Source organism: Nerophis lumbriciformis, linkage group LG29 (genome assembly GCF_033978685.3).
Source record: "Nerophis lumbriciformis linkage group LG29, RoL_Nlum_v2.1, whole genome shotgun sequence".
Classification (NCBI taxonomy): Eukaryota; Metazoa; Chordata; class Actinopteri; order Syngnathiformes; family Syngnathidae; genus Nerophis; species Nerophis lumbriciformis.
Window position 1 is genome coordinate 14,933,960 of NC_084576.2, and position 18,839 is coordinate 14,952,798.

The 18,839-nt window shown below is 40.6% G+C and overlaps 3 protein-coding genes across 3 annotated transcripts; all 3 read right to left on the reverse strand.

Moving 5' to 3' along the window:
* Position 1: 1 nt before the first annotated feature.
* Positions 2 to 4,012, reverse strand: LOC133572200 (uncharacterized). Its single transcript, XM_061924999.2, has 11 exons — positions 3,907 to 4,012; positions 3,567 to 3,704; positions 3,374 to 3,434; positions 2,954 to 3,311; positions 2,785 to 2,879; positions 2,672 to 2,722; positions 2,520 to 2,598; positions 2,364 to 2,452; positions 2,193 to 2,305; positions 274 to 373; positions 2 to 198 (listed from the first exon to the last, which is right to left on the reverse strand). Exons 2-11 carry the CDS (start codon positions 3,680 to 3,682, stop codon positions 139 to 141), a joined length of 1,122 nt encoding a protein of 373 aa, XP_061780983.2. The 5' UTR covers positions 3,683 to 3,704; positions 3,907 to 4,012; the 3' UTR covers positions 2 to 138.
* A 999-nt stretch (positions 4,013 to 5,011) lies between these two features.
* sycp3 (synaptonemal complex protein 3) lies at positions 5,012 to 9,402 on the reverse strand. Its single transcript, XM_061924995.2, has 8 exons — positions 8,953 to 9,402; positions 8,799 to 8,886; positions 8,680 to 8,714; positions 6,103 to 6,220; positions 5,919 to 6,018; positions 5,735 to 5,833; positions 5,559 to 5,663; positions 5,012 to 5,323 (listed from the first exon to the last, which is right to left on the reverse strand). The coding sequence occupies exons 1-8, from the start codon at positions 9,074 to 9,076 to the stop codon at positions 5,270 to 5,272; spliced, it is 723 nt and encodes a 240-aa protein (XP_061780979.1). The 5' UTR covers positions 9,077 to 9,402; the 3' UTR covers positions 5,012 to 5,269.
* A 362-nt stretch (positions 9,403 to 9,764) lies between these two features.
* actr6 (actin related protein 6) lies at positions 9,765 to 17,603 on the reverse strand. The gene is made up of 11 exons (XM_061924994.2): positions 17,402 to 17,603; positions 16,134 to 16,251; positions 15,983 to 16,051; positions 14,739 to 14,862; positions 14,538 to 14,673; positions 14,386 to 14,442; positions 14,005 to 14,103; positions 11,276 to 11,354; positions 10,268 to 10,439; positions 10,024 to 10,162; positions 9,765 to 9,951 (listed from the first exon to the last, which is right to left on the reverse strand). The coding sequence occupies exons 1-11, from the start codon at positions 17,467 to 17,469 to the stop codon at positions 9,822 to 9,824; spliced, it is 1,191 nt and encodes a 396-aa protein (XP_061780978.1). The 5' UTR covers positions 17,470 to 17,603; the 3' UTR covers positions 9,765 to 9,821.
* Positions 17,604 to 18,839: the final 1,236 nt, after the last annotated feature.

Sequence of the window (18,839 nt, forward strand, 5' to 3'; positions counted from 1 at the left end):
CAACCACGTGAGCTGCTCATCAAGTTTAGTGAAATGATGCCAGCTTACCAAGAAGCTGATGGAAATAGTTTATTTGTTTAATTCTTATTTTATTAAAACAAGAGAGACAAGTCACTAACAACAAAAGGTGGTCAGGTATTACTGGTGCACGATGTCGTCAGCCAGGTTGACTCTGCAAATGGGGCAGGTGGTGTTGTCCTGTCAGCAAGAAATAAGCTGCTAATTAGCGACAGTCATCTGTTGCTAGACAACCAGCAGAGGGTCAGGTATCACCTTGAGCCATCGGTCGATACACGGAACGTGGTAGTCGTGGAAACAAGGCAGCATCCTCAGCTTGTCGCCCTGGTCGTAGTCGCAGAAGCAGATCTGGCACCTGCCAATCAAAGCGTTACCGTGACAAGCCAGCTGACAGGCGGGCGGCAGTGACTCGCCACGCCACTTACAGGCATGTGATTTTTCCGTCTGAAGTCGGAATTCCGTTTTTTTTAATCTCGGAAAAAAATAATAATTATCTCCCGTTTTTTCCCCGACCCTAAATCAAGATTCGAGACGTAGTTTATATTACGCCGTAGTTGATTGGTCGATATGTTCCTTGTGACCAATCAGGACATCTGTTACGTCATCATTCATAATGGTTATTACCGCCATTTTCCATATGTAAACGATGTCGGTTCTCGAGAGAAAGGACGCTTTACGAGTAAAAGAAATTGATAAACATGTCAAAAATAAGTTTCGATGGAAAGGGAAATCACTGATACTGTTGGGAAGAAGGAAGTTACGACTTTGTTCGGTGATTTTATTCGGAAAATCGATCGTCCCGGAAAGGTTTTGTGCACGTGGTGTCATGATAATATTGACTATGGATCACAAGGTTTCAAGGCTTTGGAAGTACATGCGAAACGCCAAAAACATATGAAACAACTTGAAGCAAGGAAAACGAACTTTTCACTAGTTGGTACTTTTGGATGTCAACCGAAAGTGAGCAAACCTTACGGACTTCATCCTTTGTTTACATCGACAACTGCCGTAGACATCGAGAGGAAAGATCCACCCAAACAACCCACTTCAGTTGCAGACAGGGTTGTTAATAATGAGGTAAGCTAAAAAATATTTGCTTGCGAAATACGCATGTTTGTTTTAAATATTAACCAATTATTGCTTTGGAAAATATAAATGGGTTTTTCTAAAAATAAAAAGCCACGTGAAAATATATTATGAAATTACAGAAATTCAAAGAGTCGCATTATTGATTCCAGTTAACAATTTATTTGAAATAAATTTGCATAAAATACTATTTTGTAATATTAAGTTCTTATGTAGTCTCTTGAAACAATATTGTCAGTGGTGTAACAATCTTGAAGGTAAATACTTTCACACTTGTTTCATGCAATATGTCAGTGTCCTCACATTATTATTATTTCCTATTTTCAAATATGAGTAAACAATACTAAACATGTTTAATTATTTTCATAAATTTATATCCTATTTTGGCGAAAAGAATGAAATGTTTACATTTGGTATTTTGTTATATTTATAACTAAACTTGTAGGCAATTAGGCATATACATTAAAACTGTGAATTGTTATTAGTGGTTATGTATTTTACAATTAATGCTACTTTCTGACAGCATATATCATGTAATAGTCTTAACTTTAAAATATATTTTCTATAATAATAAATCTTGGCAAACCTGTTACACCACTAATATTTTTTTTTACCCCATATATACAATATCTGACTAATAGTAATGATAGAATGATTTCAAATATGAAAGGAAATTGTATTTTAATTTGCAAGGAAAGCTCATGTTAGGGCTCTCCGAGAAAGCTAATGTGTGAAGTGAACTGAAGTAATGTGGTAATACTGTAAATAAACTGTAGATAATAACACTGATCAATGTGACACCTGTGGATGTGAAATGAACACAAGATGTAAATATTAGTGACTAAATACTGTTGGGACTGAAGCATATACAGTGATTCATTAGGATAATTGGGTTATGTATGTTCTATTAATGATGTTTTCATGTCATTAAACACTAAAATATTTTCTTCAAATGGTGCTGTCTTTGTTAATTTTAGCATGTTAAATTGGTGAAAAACCCTGGACCTGGCTGGGGGCCTTCGTCCCCCAGACCCCCGGAAATGTTTTCAGTCTTTTTCATTGTGGTCAAATCACATGCCTGCACTTACTGTGTGTTCCCGCCTCCGCTCTGGAAGGACTTGACAGGGAACCTCTGGATCTCAGAGCGGGTCATCTTCTTGGACACGACGGCGCCTTGGCGCTCTTCAAATTCCAGCAGGGCCTAGGGATGCCAAGATGGTAGCGGTGACGGGTTGAAGAATAGACCGTGCTTGACTCACCTCGTAGTCATTTGCCGCGGGGTCGTCTGACAGAGGTGGCGTGTCCCTCCTTTGGCCCCGCCCCCGCCTGGGCTGGCGACGGACACCACCTGCATGCAGACATCACTCGGACATTTAGCGCCATTGCCGATCACTGTAGCAAAGCGGTCGTCTTACCTTGTCCCAAGTGGGCTAGCGGGGACATGGCTGCCGCCAGCAGATGTGGCGTCCAGGTGGCGTCGGCGTGCATGTGATGCTGCAGTGAGGACAGGGAGGAGTCAGGCATGTGTGTGCGTGTAAATGTGGCAGAGTGAAAAATGCAGGCTCACCATCTGATGGTAGTGATGATGTGACTCCGCCTCCTCTTGGTCAAACTGTGCCTGTGTATGCAAACAGGAAATAAGAAAAAAAAAAAAAAGTCATGCTAGAGGGCTCCACCTACCTGCAGGCTTCGGGCAAACACTTCATCTTCTTCCATCTGCGCCATGCGGATCGGCATGTCCTCATCATCACTGATGACCACTTCCGGCAACGCCTCTGCACAGCAAACAAACACTTTGTGAAGCAACCGCCATCATCCTCATCTGCTTTCCTCACGCCAGTCATCCCACCCGTTGTTCTGGCGTCGGCCTGCTCACCGCTCAGCCACCTCCTCTCCTCTGCCGTCAGGAAGGACAAGGAGTTGCGACCACTCGAAGGCCGCATTGTCGCCGTTGCCACCATCAGCCCCGCCTCTTCATCCTGTTCTAACGCCTCTTCATCCTGTTCTAACGTGAGGAATGAAGAGGGCGACGAGGACGAAGACGAGGAACTGGACGAAGCGTCAAACCAGCTGCCCGCAGGAAATAGACCCAAAGAGGAGGCGGGCATAAAGCCAAAGTTCAGCCCCGACTTCGCCTTAGAAAGCTTCCTGCGCTTGGACGGCCCGTCGGAACGTTCTGCTCGGTCCACTGAGCTCCGCGTCGTTACCTATGTACGCAGAGATACAATGTCAGAGGTCAGGCAGTGAGGCGATGGAACGTTGAACTTACCGGGCTAAATGCTTCCTCTTCATGTCGTGTATGTCTCCTCCTGCGCTTGGGGAGCTGCGAGCTGACACGAACAACACATGAGAGAACTTGACAAGTTAGAATATCTGGTCATGATTCAGAAAGAGTGCATTTAGAGACTGTATGATCGCAACTTGGAAATTCAGATGATGGTTTGCTAGAATAATTTTTGTACCTTGGGGTCTCCGGTACGAGAATGGACAAGTCACACTGGTCGACGGTGAGATCAAAAAAACGAGCTTTGTTGAGCTCTTCAGGACTGCTGGGTTCGGACGCGATAGAAGGTTCCATTGTGTCGACCCTGCATTCCTGACTGACAACGATAACATCTTACATTACGCATTGGATTATACAATACAAATAATAACAAAAGTACTAACAATGTACAACTGCAATGAATACAAATAGTGCTAGCAGCGTTAGCATCGACAGGAGAGAAATATACTGATGTGAAAGAAGTTAAAATTTGATACCATATACACTACAATAAATACATATTAAAGTGAAGACTTTACCAAAAGTACAGCAATGTATTTCTGTGTTGTGTTATGGAAGAAAACGTCTTGAAAAATAACCGAAACGCAAATCGTCGGTGGCTCAGTCCTGACAGGAAGTGTGGCAGGTGACTTCCGGTATTAGCTCGACAATAACCGACATTTCTATAATGTTAACACATTTTAATTCTCGTTTAACAGAATTAACTATAATACATTGACGGTAAAATAATATTATATAAAACAAATTTTTAAAAAAATAACAAAACAAAATTAGTTTAGGTTTGGAAGTGCGCAACACTTAAATACGTCCGTCAATAACCTTAAATAATATTTCCGCCCGAATAATAATTTTGGTATTACGGACCTTTACTCGCTAACGTTTAAATCTTGAGAAGCGCTGTGTTAAATCATTTAATTTATGGATTGATAATAACAAACCTTCATATTTAATCACACGTCATTGAAATATTTAAATGTTGGAAAAAACCCAACATGAATTGTGTTAGGTAACTTCCAGTGTTAGCCATTTCTAAAATGTGAAAACAAACCCTGATTCCCGTTAAACAAATTTAACTCAAATACATTGACAGTTAAAAAATTAAATAAAACAAACTGAAAATAACGAAGTCAAATTAGTTTAAGTTTGTAAGTGCTCAACACTTGAATGTGATTAACGTTTAATTGATTAACGTGGACCCCGACTTAAACAAGTTGAAAAACTTATTCGGGTGTTACCATTTAGTGGTCAATTGTACGGAGTATGTACTGTACTGTGCAATCTACTAATAAAAGTTTCAATCAATCAATCAATGCCTGTCTATAACCTTAAAGAATGATTCCGCCTGTTATTATTATTGGTATTATCCTTTTACTTGCTAACATTTAAAATCTTGAGAGGTGTTGTGTTAAAATGTTAATAATAAAGGTTTATATTTAATCACACATGACACAAATATTTACATGTTGGATAACGCACTGTAAGGAGTTTGGAGGGGCTCGAGTGCATCTGATAACTAATTAAAAAAGGACCATAAAAAGGCAATGAAGAAATAAAGATCAGTCAGCAGGATTGGAATAAAAAGATGCAAATGAGGATGTAGAGAAACATTTATTCTTAATTTAATTTACAGATAACTATTTTCTGTAGTCAAGACTTTTCATTTCCAACTGTTTTTCCAATTCCTTTGAACAGAACTATTTTCCTTAGTCCAACTTTTCATTTTGAAATATTTTTCAAAACACTTTGAACATAGTGCTACCCAGAGGTAGACAGCATGGTCTATTCAAGCTCTTCAAATAAAAATGGTATGTATTTCATAACATATTGAAGGGGTTCATAAGCCGAAGAAGACAAACACATTAACAGCACGATCATGGCAAGCTAGAAGAGCATGCTCTGCAGCGACTTGCGTACGGAGGCCATTTCCTGTTGTTGCTGCGGAAACAAGACACAACATCATCGCCATTTTTCTTTCCTTATTTATCCAAAAAGTATTGTTAAGATAGATGCCGTGCTAGCCGAGTAAATATGTGTAAGTGATTTTAAACTCCTTAGGCCACACCTTGGTCGTTACACAAATACATAATTAGCAACTTACATCAAAAAGGGAATCAACAGTCTGCCCTTCAAAGGTATATTGTGTTATTTGCTTCCTTCCATGCTTGCTCACCGTGTCCATGAGAATCTTCTTCTGCAAGGTGGCCATCTCCTTTCTCAGCACCTGTTGCGCCCCCTGCATGAAACCCTCTTGGCTCTTCTCCATATCCGCCATGTTCTGAGCACACATGCACTCATTAACAAATAACATTACATTACTTTTTGTTGGTAATCCTTTCATCTTTCAACCTTCACAAACTGCTCATAGAGCTCCCGGACGGCCGTCAGTTTCTGGTTCTGAAAAACTTTGGTCTGCTGAAGGAGCTTCTGTTGCTGTCTGAGCAGATTCTGAAAATGGAAAAACAAGACGTGGTGGTTTCATGTCATGATTGACGGCATATTAGGTAGTGTGCTATTAGCATTCATGACCAACGTTGAGCTTCTCCTCCTGCTCCTCCACCCGCTGCGCTTCTGTCTCCCACTGCTGAAGGACCGTTGACACCTGCTGTGAGTAATCCTGAGTCATCTTCTGCCTGCACATGCACACACACAAGTACGGAGGTAAGCAAGTGTGTGCACACATCTCCGCTAGATCTTACAGGTGTGTGGATCCATACCTCTGGCTGTGGTAGGTGGCCCAGAGTTGCTCCAGTTTCTGCTGACTTCCACTCATGTATGTCTTGGTCAGACATTCCAAACGTTTTCTCTTGGCCTGCATCACCTTGCTGATGTCAGCTAGACAAACAACAACTATGTTATGAATGTGTGTGTCCAATAACAAGGTTTCTACAGTTTTCAACACCCATCCCTCTATTTTCTACCGCTTGTCTCTCTCGGGGTCGTGGGAGTGCTGGAGCCTATAACAGCTGCACTTGGGCGGAAGGCAGTGTACACCCTGGACAAGTCGCAGAGTACCAGCACATTTAATGAAATGCTTTTTAATGCCACTTAAACAATGAAGGTCATGCTGAAAGACATTAGAAAGTCTACAAAATATATACAAATTACAATATAATGCTTTTCTCCCTATTTTCGTTTGTTGTCTCTTGCACATTTTTCATGTTTATTTTGTGTATTCTTTCCTATATGGTAGATCTGTTTCAATTTCCTAATTACTGTTTGAAAATTAATGAAAAAAAAAGGTTTCTATGTACAACTGATATTGTGGAAAATGTATGGTGACATGTTTACTTGTATTTTCTAATTGTTGGAATTTTATGTATAAGTACACGCGGTAGAAAATGGATAGATGGATATTGTTGTCGAAATAAAGTTCGAAAAAAAAAGCTGTGATTGCTCAGCTTGTTCTGACATCATATCCGAGGGTTCACACAGCCCACCTTCGAGAACGTCTTCTACGGTTTCAAAGCTTTGTGTATTTTAAAAGTGACCGTTTTATTAAAACGATTAGTTCTAGCTCCAACATTACAAGTACCGTATTTTCCGGACTATAAGGCGCACTTAAAGTCCTTTTTTTTCCCTCAAAACTTGACAGTGCGCCTTGTAACCCAATGCGCCTAATGTAAGGAATAAGTTTGGGTGAGCTTACTCACCTCGAAGCTATTTTATTTGGTACATGGTGTAATGATAAGTGTGACAAGTAGATGGCAGTCAAACGTAAGAAATAAGTGTAGACAGCACTATGATTGCAATATGTCTCAAGTAAACAACACCAAAATGTTAAATGTTCCATTGAAAATATAGAACATTACACACGGCGCTCAAAAATATATCAAAATGTTTTACTACGACTTTGGTAAGCTATGAAGCCGCACCGCTTGAAGGATTGTCGGCGCATTAAACATACGAGTATTACGGTGTGTGTATAAGGTAAGACATATTATCTGGCGTTTTGTTTCGCAATATTATGCAAAATCAACTTTTCTTACCTTCTGGTACCTGCTGATCTGCATTTGGGATCTGTAGAAGTCCTGAAAAATTGCGCGCGTCCGCGAGTCGATAAGCTTCTTCTTTTTCCTCTATCTTCTTGTTATGTGACATTTATCTTCCGCTGTTGCCATTTCTAACATAAAGTAGTGTAAAGTTGTTACTTATATCTGTCAGTAAACTCGCCATGAAAGCGCTAAAACATACCAGTGTAGTGAGTTTACATTATTCACCCAAGGAACTTTAGTTATTACAGTTCCGGTCGGACGGTTTTTCACGGGACACATTTCCTGTGTTGTTGTTTCCGGATGAGGAGATGCTGCTCCGTTATTGATTTAAGTAAAGTGTGAATGTCATTAAAACAGTTAGCTCCATCTTTTGACACTTCTTCCACTCCCGTCCTTGCACGCTACACCGCTACAACAAAGATGGCGGGGAGAAGACGATGCCGAAGGTGAGTCACGTAAATAAGACCGCCCAAAAAATGGCGCATCCGGAAGCGACTGTCAGAAAGCGGCTGGAAGATGATCTGTAAAAAATAATATATGCAACATTTTGACCAAAGAACCACCATTACATGTTATGTAGACCCCCAGGAAGTGTTTTCAATTTAGAAAAAATAAATAAATATAACTCCTTTAATGCGCCCTATAATCCGGTGCACCTAATATATGAAAACATTTTTTTTTTTAAATAGACCATTCATCGGCTGTGCGCCTTATAATCCGGTGCGACCTATGGTCCGGAAAATACGGTAAGTGTAGCTACCATTGCTAAAGACAAGAAACCGTGTGGAAGAGAATTGCAAGTAGGTCCCGCCTGCGGCTACCAAAACAAAGATTGTGAAAGACTGACAAGAGGCTCACTTGGTTCATTTAATTCTACTGCCGCATAAATCTGCTCAAGTGCTGAGAGCGAGGCACAGAGTGAGCCCTCTTGTATCCAATTTGAAAGCCAGAGACGAAGACGTAGCAATTTATCAATGTTCTAGGTTATTGAGTTCATTTTCATTTATGGTCCGATTTATTGACTTTTATTGAATTTTTTTAATACCTCCAGGCATTGAGCTTAATGCTTTTAATAGCATTAAATGCCCTATTTTCGTAAAATCCATTTAATGACTTTTAATGACCAAAACCATGTATAAGCCTCTTCTGTCTATGTGTTCATCCTGATATCTTAATAATAACACACCTTCAACTCATTTCACAAAATAAACTATTCTACTTGTGTTTTACATATTTTACTTATTGAATTAGTTTTCTTGAGTGCTCTGGAAAGCTTAATATTAATAAAATGTACGGTACCTCCAAAGCGCTCCAACATGGAATGAACTTCATTCCTACACACACACACAAAACCACATTATTAACTGAAAATGTGAGGAAATATGACATATGTGCAAAAAATAATGTTTTGTAAATACCCAACAACAGCAGATGCTGCATCGTCTTCTTTAAAGTCAGCAGAGAGTCTTTTCTTTGAAGATTTGTCCACACTTACAGTTTCATTGCCTTTATGGGGAAAAAAAACTGTTTCAATTAGCAGGTTTTTGTAGCAGTTGCTAAAACTGCGTTTACCTTTCCTGAGGTCGTCTTCGGAACCACTAAGACCATTCTTCGTCACGTCAGGAGAAAAATCGAATACTTTGTCAGAATGTTCGTCTGGAAGCTTTCTTTTCCTCATTCTTTTGCCAGTAGACATTTTTTCAGTGTGGTCAGCTAGGCGGCTAACGTTAGCGGTGGCTAATAATAGCTTAGCACGAGCAGCCAAAGGTGCTCATAAATCTTAAAATTCGAAAATGAATTATTTGATTCTTTGTCGTTTTTTGTGGGTTCTACTCTGTCTTTGTGATGATAAAACTCCTCTGGATTCGGTGCTCTAAGCGAACATACTCAGCAATAGTTTCAGAAACACAACACTCACGGCTAAGCTAGTTAGCAGTCAATCCCGCCACGCGAAGGACCCCAGAAACAAACCTTCTAAACGTTGTCAACATTTTCAGAATTAATCCATCCGCATATATTTATCCCTGGAATGCTCATCTAAGTGTATTGGCTGCTAATAATTATTCTTTATTCGGTTCATATTTTAGAAGTCAAATTTGTTTATAGTGTTTATAAATATTAGTCAGGCAGTAAACAGGCATTCTATTTTGACCTCACTGATACAATATTGATGTAATTAACCTTAGACATTGTAAAATCAAAAGTAAAAAAAATAAAAAATCTACAAAACAAATTTAATCCACAGTTGTTCAGTTGTGTTGGTCATTCACAGGTCCAACTTTTCTTAGAAGTCACATTTGTTCATGCAGTTGTTGAAACATTTTCTGTCAGGCAGTGAACACTGTCACCATATTAATATAAACGCTGTAATTAAACATAAAATGTCAAATAAAAAAGTGATTTTTTTTTTTTATTAACAGTTGTTTAGTTATGTTGGTCATTTAGATGTCAAACTTTTCTTCACAGATAAAATGTCCGTTCTCCTCGTAGTCATCTCGTGTGACCACTATCTCTTCGTAATCGGGATCTTGTGCCAGTAACTTCCCTCCTTCCCACGAGTATGTGATGGGACTGTGACACAAGAGGACCACGTCATTGCACACAAAAAAGACAAGAGTACAGAGAACGACAAGTGCAACTCACTTGTCGGGAAGCGTGACCGAAACGGGGAAGTGAGTGGGAACCAGAGAGCGAAGTTCAGCCTCCAGTCGCTCCCTGAAGCCCGGAAACAAAGTGTTGCCTCCGGTCAGGATGATGTTGTTGTACATGTGAGGCTGCATGTCTGCACAGAAGCACATGTGTCAACACCTGCTACCATCACAATGGAACAAGCTTGTTTCTGCCTCGGCGAATAACGAGGAATTAAAGTCTGAATAGAAACTTAGACCTTCCGGCAACGACTGGACAGAGTGCACAATGGTCTCTGGAATGCCCATCTCCTGGAGACCAATGTCCGATGGGTGGAGGAGCATCTCGGGAACGGCAAACCGCTCGTTGGCCAACCTGAGGATCTGCTCTCCAGTCTTGTACTTCCCACTCAGAACTACCTGCTCAGCTGGCTGGAAGAGAAGAAATTACATAGAGTACGCTATCTCACAAAAGTCACATTTTAACACATTTTTTTTGTCAAGGGACAATACTGTGCAGTAGATCATATACTCGTATATACACATTATAGAGTAGTCAATGTACAGCTTGTATAGCAGTATCGTTTTTGTATACACTGAAAATGAGTGAACACAGCCATAATTGTGTTAATATCTGGCAACACAAGTTGGTAGTAGAATAATTGTGTCTTGATTACAGTCAACAATGGGGATGGTAGCGTCACGGTCTGGGGCACGAATGCTGCTGGCACCGGGAGCTGCGGTTCATTGAAGAAAATATTTATTCCAATGTGTACTGTGACGGTGTAAAGCAGGGTATGATCCCCTACTTTGGGATAAAGTATTTCCAAGTTCGCTTTCTATTTTTTTTTTTTAAATAAATTTGAGGGGTGTATAAGTCAAACATTTGGAGACACTTTCTCATGCAATTAATTGATTGTTACTGTGTATGGAGTTAGGTCTCACTGCATTAGATGTGTTTATTAGACATGGGAATGGTCCCTGATGACATAACCCTGTCTTGCCTACAGTCAAGCATTGGGATTGTAGTGATAGCATCACAGTCGGTGGTTGCACGAGTGATGCTGGCACTGGGGAACCGCGGTTCGTTGGCGAAGAGATTCCTTCCTACATGTACTGCGACATTGTGAAGCAGACTGCATGTCAGTTTTCCACCATTATAAGGAAGCTACTGTAGCCATACAAGCGTTACACTGACTACTCTAAAGTATACTAATGTTTAATTTCTATAGTATTGTGTCTTGACAAGATAGATATAAAATGCTGACCTTGCAGAATCCTTTCTTGATGGTGCTGAAGTCAGGAAGGACATAATCCCTCATGACAGTGTTGTCATGTCCCTTCAGCCTGGAAGGACACATTATTATTATAGAGCTAGGCGATATGGCTGAAAGCTGTATCTTGATATAAGCGTTTTGTAACGGTCGATATCAATAATTATTGATATATTCAAAAATAAGGATGGTGAGAATAACATATTAAATCATGTAAACATTTTTACTTAAAATGTAACCTTCTTGTGATTATCATCCCCTCAGCTATCAAGATGAAAGGAAAGGAAATGTCAACACGAGCATGGAAAACATTCAAACAATCAATGTAAAATAAATTCTAAAATCACATTGAACATTTAACAATAAGCTCTTAAAATGAAGGTGCAAACATTATGAGAATTGTAAGAAATTCTTAATTAAGTGTAACAAAATAGTGCAAAGTGTGAAAATGTAAACAAAGAAGTCTGAGAAGAACTCTTTTTGCAGGTATAGTGCCAGGAAGTTACAGCTGTGTAACATTTAATTTAGCACACATCTTCTTTCACCTGGTCTGTATGGAAATTAATTTATGTTATGCAGTAATTATTATTGAAATATTATTGCACCAAACTACTATTATTTTAAAGTAGCACATTTGTTAGATTTTGTAATTTATTTCATTTATACTTATAGTCTGTAGTGGGCTCTCTTATTTCTGGGGCTGAGGTTGCCGAGGTAGTCAAGAAGCTCCTCGGTGGCAAGGCCCCAGGAGTGGATGAGATCCGCCCGGAGTTTCTTAAGGCTTTGGATGCTGTGGGGTTGTCGTGGTTGGCAAGACTCGGCAGCATTGCATGTAAATCGGGGGCGGTGCCTCTGGATTGGCAGACCGGGATGGTGGTTTGTCTATTCAAGAAGGGGAACCGGAGGGTGTGTTCCAACTATCGTGGGATCACACTCCCCAGCCTTTCCGGTAAGGTCCACTGGAAAGGAGGCTACGCCGGATAGTGAAACCTCGGATTCAGGAGGAACAGTGTGGTTTTCGTCATGGTCGTGGAACTGTGGTCCAACTCTTTACTCTCAGCAGGGTCCTTGATGGTGCATGGGAGTTTTCCCAACCAGTCTACATGTGTTTTGTGGACTTGGGAAAGGGATTCGACCGTGTCCCTCGGGAAGTCCTGTGGGGAGTGCTCGGAGAGTATGGCGTATCGGACAGTCTGATTGTGGCGGTTATCTCCCTGTATGATCAGTGTCCGAGCTTGGTCCGCATTGCCGGCAGTAAGTCGGACCCCTTTCCAGTGAGGGTAGGACCATTGTCACTGATTCTGTTTACAACTTTTATGGACAGAATTTCTAGGCGCAGTCAGGGCGTTGAGAGGATTTGGTTTGGTGAGTGGAGGATTATGTAGTCCTGCTGGCTTCTTCTGGCCAGGATCTTCAGCTCTCACTGGATCGGTTCGCAGCTGAGTGAGAAGTGACTGAGATGAAAATCAGCATTTACAAGTCTGAGTCCATGGTTCTCACTCGGAAAAGGGTGGAGTGCCTTCTCCGGGTTGGGGAGGAGATCCTGCTCCAAGTTCAAGTACCACGGGTGAGGGAGAAGTGGATTGTAAGATCGACAGGCAGATCAGTGCGGCATCTGCAGTGATCTGGACCCAGTATCGATCCGTCGTGGTGAAGAAGGAACTGAGCCAGAAAGCAAAGCTCTCAATTTACCAGTCGATCTATCGATGTTCCTCTCCTCATCTATGGTCATGAACTTTGGGTTATGACCAAAAAGACAAGATCACGGGTCCAAGCGGCCGAAATTAGTTTCCTCCGTCGGGTGGTGGTGCTCTCCCTTAGAGATAAGGTAAGAAGCTCTGTCATTCGGGAGGAGCTCAGAGTAAAGCCGCTGCTCCTCCACATCGATAGAAGCCAGATGAAGTGGTTCAGGCATCTGGTCAGGATGCCCCCCTAACACCTCCTTGGGGAGGTGTTTCGGGCGCGTCCGACTGGTACGCGACCACGGGGAAGACCCAGGACACGGTGGAGAGACAATGTCTCCCAGCTGGCCTGAGAACGCCCCGGGATCCTCCGGGAAGAGCTGGACAAGGTAGCTGGGGTGAGGGAAGTCTGGGCTTCATTGCTTAGGCTGCTGCCCCCGCGAACCGACTTCGGACAAGCGGAAGAAGATGGATGGATTTTATTTATAAAGTCTTGCACTTCAGTTTCTACCTGTTCTTTCCATACACCCGAATAAGGAACGAACAAGGGTTAAAAAAAATCCAAAAAACTGCCATACTGTTGAGGTGACTTTTCCTGTTTTATCAACAATTTCTCATTTTTAAAATCAACTGCAAGACAGCAAGATGGCGCAACCAACTTGATTGTTGATACCTTTACCTGATTGGCTGTTAGCTTGTCCCTCCCACTGATCAGTGATAACTTCCTGCTTTGCTCGGGTACCAGAAAGCGAGTGCCTTTGTTCATGAAACCTTGCTTCATAACTTCCGGTTTCTTCCGTCCCCAAAAAAATGTATATATTGAACGTTTTATCAAACGCATTATTTGTTTATATTAACTACATGTCTATTGCGATATATGTTGATCTTGTTTCATTGGCCCAGCCCTACATCATTACCAAAGCATTTTTTACTATCAGCTTCCACGCATATGTGACGCACAAAAAAAACAAAGGATGAGTTCAGGCCCCGCCCACACGCCTCTAATGGCGCTTACCAACCGGTCAGTCAGATAAGTCTTACTGTGCGATGGCCATGTCCTTGTAGAAGTCCTGGGACACGTAGCACACATCTTCTTTCACCTGGTTGATCACATGCGTCTCATCCATAACATGCAGCTGACTGTGCGCATGACACACACACACACACACGTGCACGCGCACACGCACACGCACGCACACACACACACACACACACACACACACACACACACACACACACACACACACACACACACACACACACACACACACACACACACACACACACACACACACACACACACACACACACACACACACACACACACACACGCACACACACACACACACACAAAGGATACAGTGAGAAGTTTGTTGAACTTTCTAACAGTCTTTGGTAATGTAAATGAGAAGGCGGGCCTACCGATAGGAAATTATTTCTTTGAGGTGATTGGTCAGTAACTTTCCTCCTATGCTGATCCTACATGAAGAGAGCATCATCATCATCATCATTATCATCATCATAATCATCATCATCAAAAAGAAAGAAACAATTAGATCAGTGCGGCTTGTGACCTGCAGATGGCGTCCTTCATTTTGCTGCCGCGACAGTAGGGGGCGATGTGGGTGAAGGAGAAGCCACTGTCGACAAGCAAGCAGCAAATTTGAGATGGTCTGGTGTGGAAGTAGTGACGAGCACTCAGAGAACCCGCTGAAAAACCACACACGTGCAGTGAGCTTAAGCTACAAGCTAGGTTTGGCTAGCTAGCGACTCACCGTTGATCCTGACAGCCGACTGGAACTGGTACTCCTCAAAGAGGATCTCGTTCATGGACTCCTGGATGGAAGTGAAGTTGAAGTAGGGCTCGGTGATAACCACGCTGGTGTCGGCAAAGTCCACCTGCAAACACACAGCGGGAAGATGAGCTGCGGCAAGAGAGGGAAAATAAAGCAGACTAGAGATATGACGTTCGCAAATTAAACGAGTCTTGTGAACAGCTCTTTTAAGTGAATGATGAGAACCGATTCCCAGTTTTGAGCCGTTTGTTTTGGAGTCGTTTCTATGGACATGCAGATTTAGCGTCTGCAATTGCCCACACTGCACATATGCCACCTGACTTGTAACTGAACTAGAAAATGACTCAGTGCTTAAGCACACTTAGCAGCATTTGGATCAACTTAAAAAAAAAAATTAAAAAAAAAGTGGATGGATTGATGGATATATTTTAAATATAAAAATATGTAAGTATATATTTTTTCATCATTATTTTTAATTATAATTATGTTTTGTTTTATTCATTTATTTTTGGATTCACTTTTCGGGTTCATTATTCTAAATTGTGGAAGTGCAATTTTGTAGTCACCTTTTTATTATGTCCCAATTTTTATTGTAGTTTTATTTATACTTTTTATATTCATTATTGCATTTCATACTTATTATGTATACATTTTTTTAGGTGAGGGAAAATTCAAAGTACTGATGTCACTGTCAAAGCATGGAAATATGGCACCGTTTGATGAAATATTATATATGAAAACAACAACAAAAAATATAGCCAATCATTAGGAATAATTCCCACTAATAGAGTAATATTTGTGTAAATCTACATCTAATCGTATAACTCAGTGATTCTCAAACAGTGGGATGTGGGCTCCATCTCTTGGTACACCAAATAATTAGTTGATTAAAGTACAGTGTTTTATTTTCCTATATTCATATAGTGTTACTGTTCAAACTGTAATGTTACAGTGGCCAAAAATATTATAAATACATGTTAAATAAAACCTCTGCCTTGTTGTTAATGAATACTTAGGCCGACCACACTACTGTACTATAATTTTGGTCATTATGGTGGTATTTGGAGAGTCAAGCGTTTTCTTAGGTGGTACTTGAAAAAACCCCTATAAAAACAAGCCAGTCTTTTGAACGGCTCTTTGAAAGGAACAACTCCTCAAGATTTGGGTCTCTTCAAAGAGCCATGAATCTAATTTCTTAAGCAGACATGGCGGTCTTTGTCTACCTTGAACATCTCCTTTCCAAACAGGTGATCCCAAACTTTCCTCTGGACGTCCCAGTTGACCAGGTAACCCTGAGCATGAGAGACAAGTGTTAAGAAAGCAGCAACAACTCCAATTTATAAGTGTGACAGGTGATTGGAGTCAAGATGTCACCTTCTGGAAGGGCAGGATGTAAAAAAGACCGGAAGGATCTTTGATCTCATCCAGTTGACTGGCAGTGAAGGTCTTCATTCGGGACGTCTTGGAACGAAACTGACAGTTGTGAATGACGCTAACAGGGAAGACGACAAAATAATTGCGATTTATGTCAACATTAGTTCAGTTCAGTTTTAATTTTTTTCATTTATTTATTTATTTCAGGCAATGACATAAAGAAGTACAAGTTGACAAAACATAATAATATAAATTAAGATAGTGCATGATTGTCCAGTTTTGCCTGAAAGGGAGTGGGAAGAAGATCATTTATTTAATCCCACCCCCGGTTCTCCATTCAGTGATTATTCACATGAGTTTCACTCTTACTTTGTTCAAGGATTATAATACAGATGTTGTATCATGGTGGCATTACCACAGGTAACAATAATTAATACACTGTAACAATAATTTGTATCAACAATGTAGGAACAATGAATATACCAACAATGGTAATAGACAACATAGCAATAATGGTAAGGAAACATTGAGCACATGTTAACACTTTGAGACAGAGTACAGCAGCAGGTCAAATTAAATACCCTCACCTCTATATTTGAACCAGACCCCATGTTTGTATAATAGTTTAAATCGATTAATAGTTTGGCATTGCTTGTGTTTTAAGTCGTTTGTTCCATAGTTTTACTCCGCATACAGACACACAAAAACGTTTACGAGTAGTTTGAGCTCTCGGCAATAAGAAATATTTCGCACATGCATACGATACAATGTAATGCATCATATTTCCAGTTGTTTCATTACAGCACGTTAGAAAAGGAGTAGGAAGAAGCTGAGCTTATTGAATCCTGCCCCTTTTCATACTATAGCAATTTTATCCCATTTCCTTGTTCTCTGTAACAGAACATTGAATAAATAAACCGTAAATAAATAATACACCATAGTAAGTCAACAAATATTAAATACATAAATACTTTTTTATCTAAACAAAAAAGGGTTCAAGATGTTCATCATAATTATTGTTATGTGTACTTTGTGAACACTTGTAGTTTGCTCTTGTAAATAGCGCATTCTGCTGGACAGTTCACACATTGCACCCCCATATCGTTCCATGTTATTTAATTTTTTTTTACACGCATGTATTATCATGGGTGTTTCTGTCAGCTACTATTAAAACAACTGTCACTGTATTTTGTTTGGCTTTTTTAAATTCTGCTAACAGGGGAAAACAAAGAAAGAGTAACAGCAGCATTAGATGAGGGGAAACTCACCTAACGTTCTGCGAACTGTATCCTATTTTTGCCGTGTAGGCTCCGTTGTCCAGTACTAAAGTAGCCATCGTTTAAGTCCAAAGTAAGCTCTTAAAACAAACAAGTCAACATGTCGGTTCCACGGTGAGCGTGTAACTACAGAAGAGTCCTTCCATTATTGCTGCCTTGGGTCCACTTCCGCTTTGCCGCTGGTTGTTTAAGATCATTGGCTGTTGAGCCAGCCAATCCGAAGCGCTATGTGCAGTCCTACTCAGAACAGTCTTCCGGGCGGAAACACACATCAACATTCATACAGTTAGCGCGGCACTTCTGCATTCTCTATGGAGGTTCATTTGTGTCTTAATCAATAACGCTTTCTTTGGATACTGAATGTATGTAATTTAAGTGGTTTACATCAAATTGGACTGAACATTTGATTCATGCACACATTTCTGAGCAAAGTGTGTGCGTTTTAAAATTCACAGTGGAAAAAAAACTCAAGTGAAAAAAAAAAATCATTGGCCCTACTGTGTGAATGTGAGTGTGAATGTTGTCTGTCTTTCTGTGTTGGCCGTGCGATGAGGTGGCAACTTGTCCAGGGTGTACGCTGCCTTCCGCCCGATTGTAGCTGAGATAGGCTCCAGCGCCCCCCGCGACCCCGAAGGGATTAAGCGGTAGAAAATGGATGGATGGACTCTACATTTTTTTAGGTGAGAGAAAATTCAAAGTCGTGATGTCACTGTCAAAGCATGGAAATAAGGCACCGTTTGATGAAATATTATATATGTAAACAACAACAAAAATTATAGCCAAACATTAGGAATAATTCCCACCAATAGAGTAATATTTGTGTAAATCTACATCTAATCGTATAACTCAGTGTTTCTAAAACAGTGGGATGTGGGCTCCATCTCTTGGTAAACCAAATAATTAGTTGATTAAAGGCCTACTGAATTTATTTTTATTTTTATTTAAACGGGGATAGCAGATCCATTCTATGTGTCATACTTGATCATTTCGCAATATTGCCATATTTTTGCTGAAAGGATTTAGTAGAGAACATCGACGATAAAGTTGGCAACTTTTGGTCGCTGATAAAAAAAAGCCTTGCCTGTACCGGAAGTAGCGTGACGTCACAAGTTGAAAGTCTCCTCACATTTCCCCATTGTTTACACCAGCAGCGAGAGCGATTCGGACCGAGAAAGCGACGATTACCCCATTAATTTGAGCGAGGATGAAAGATTTGTGGATGAAAAACGTGAGAGTGAAGGACTAGATTGCAGTGCAGGACGTATCTTTTTTCGCTCTGACCGTAACTTAAGTACAAGGGCTCATTGGATTCCACACTCTCTCCTTTTCTATTGTGGATCACGGATTTGTATTTTAAACCACCTCGGATACTATATCCTCTTGAAAATGAGAGTCGAGAACGCGAAATGGACATTCACAGTGACTTTTA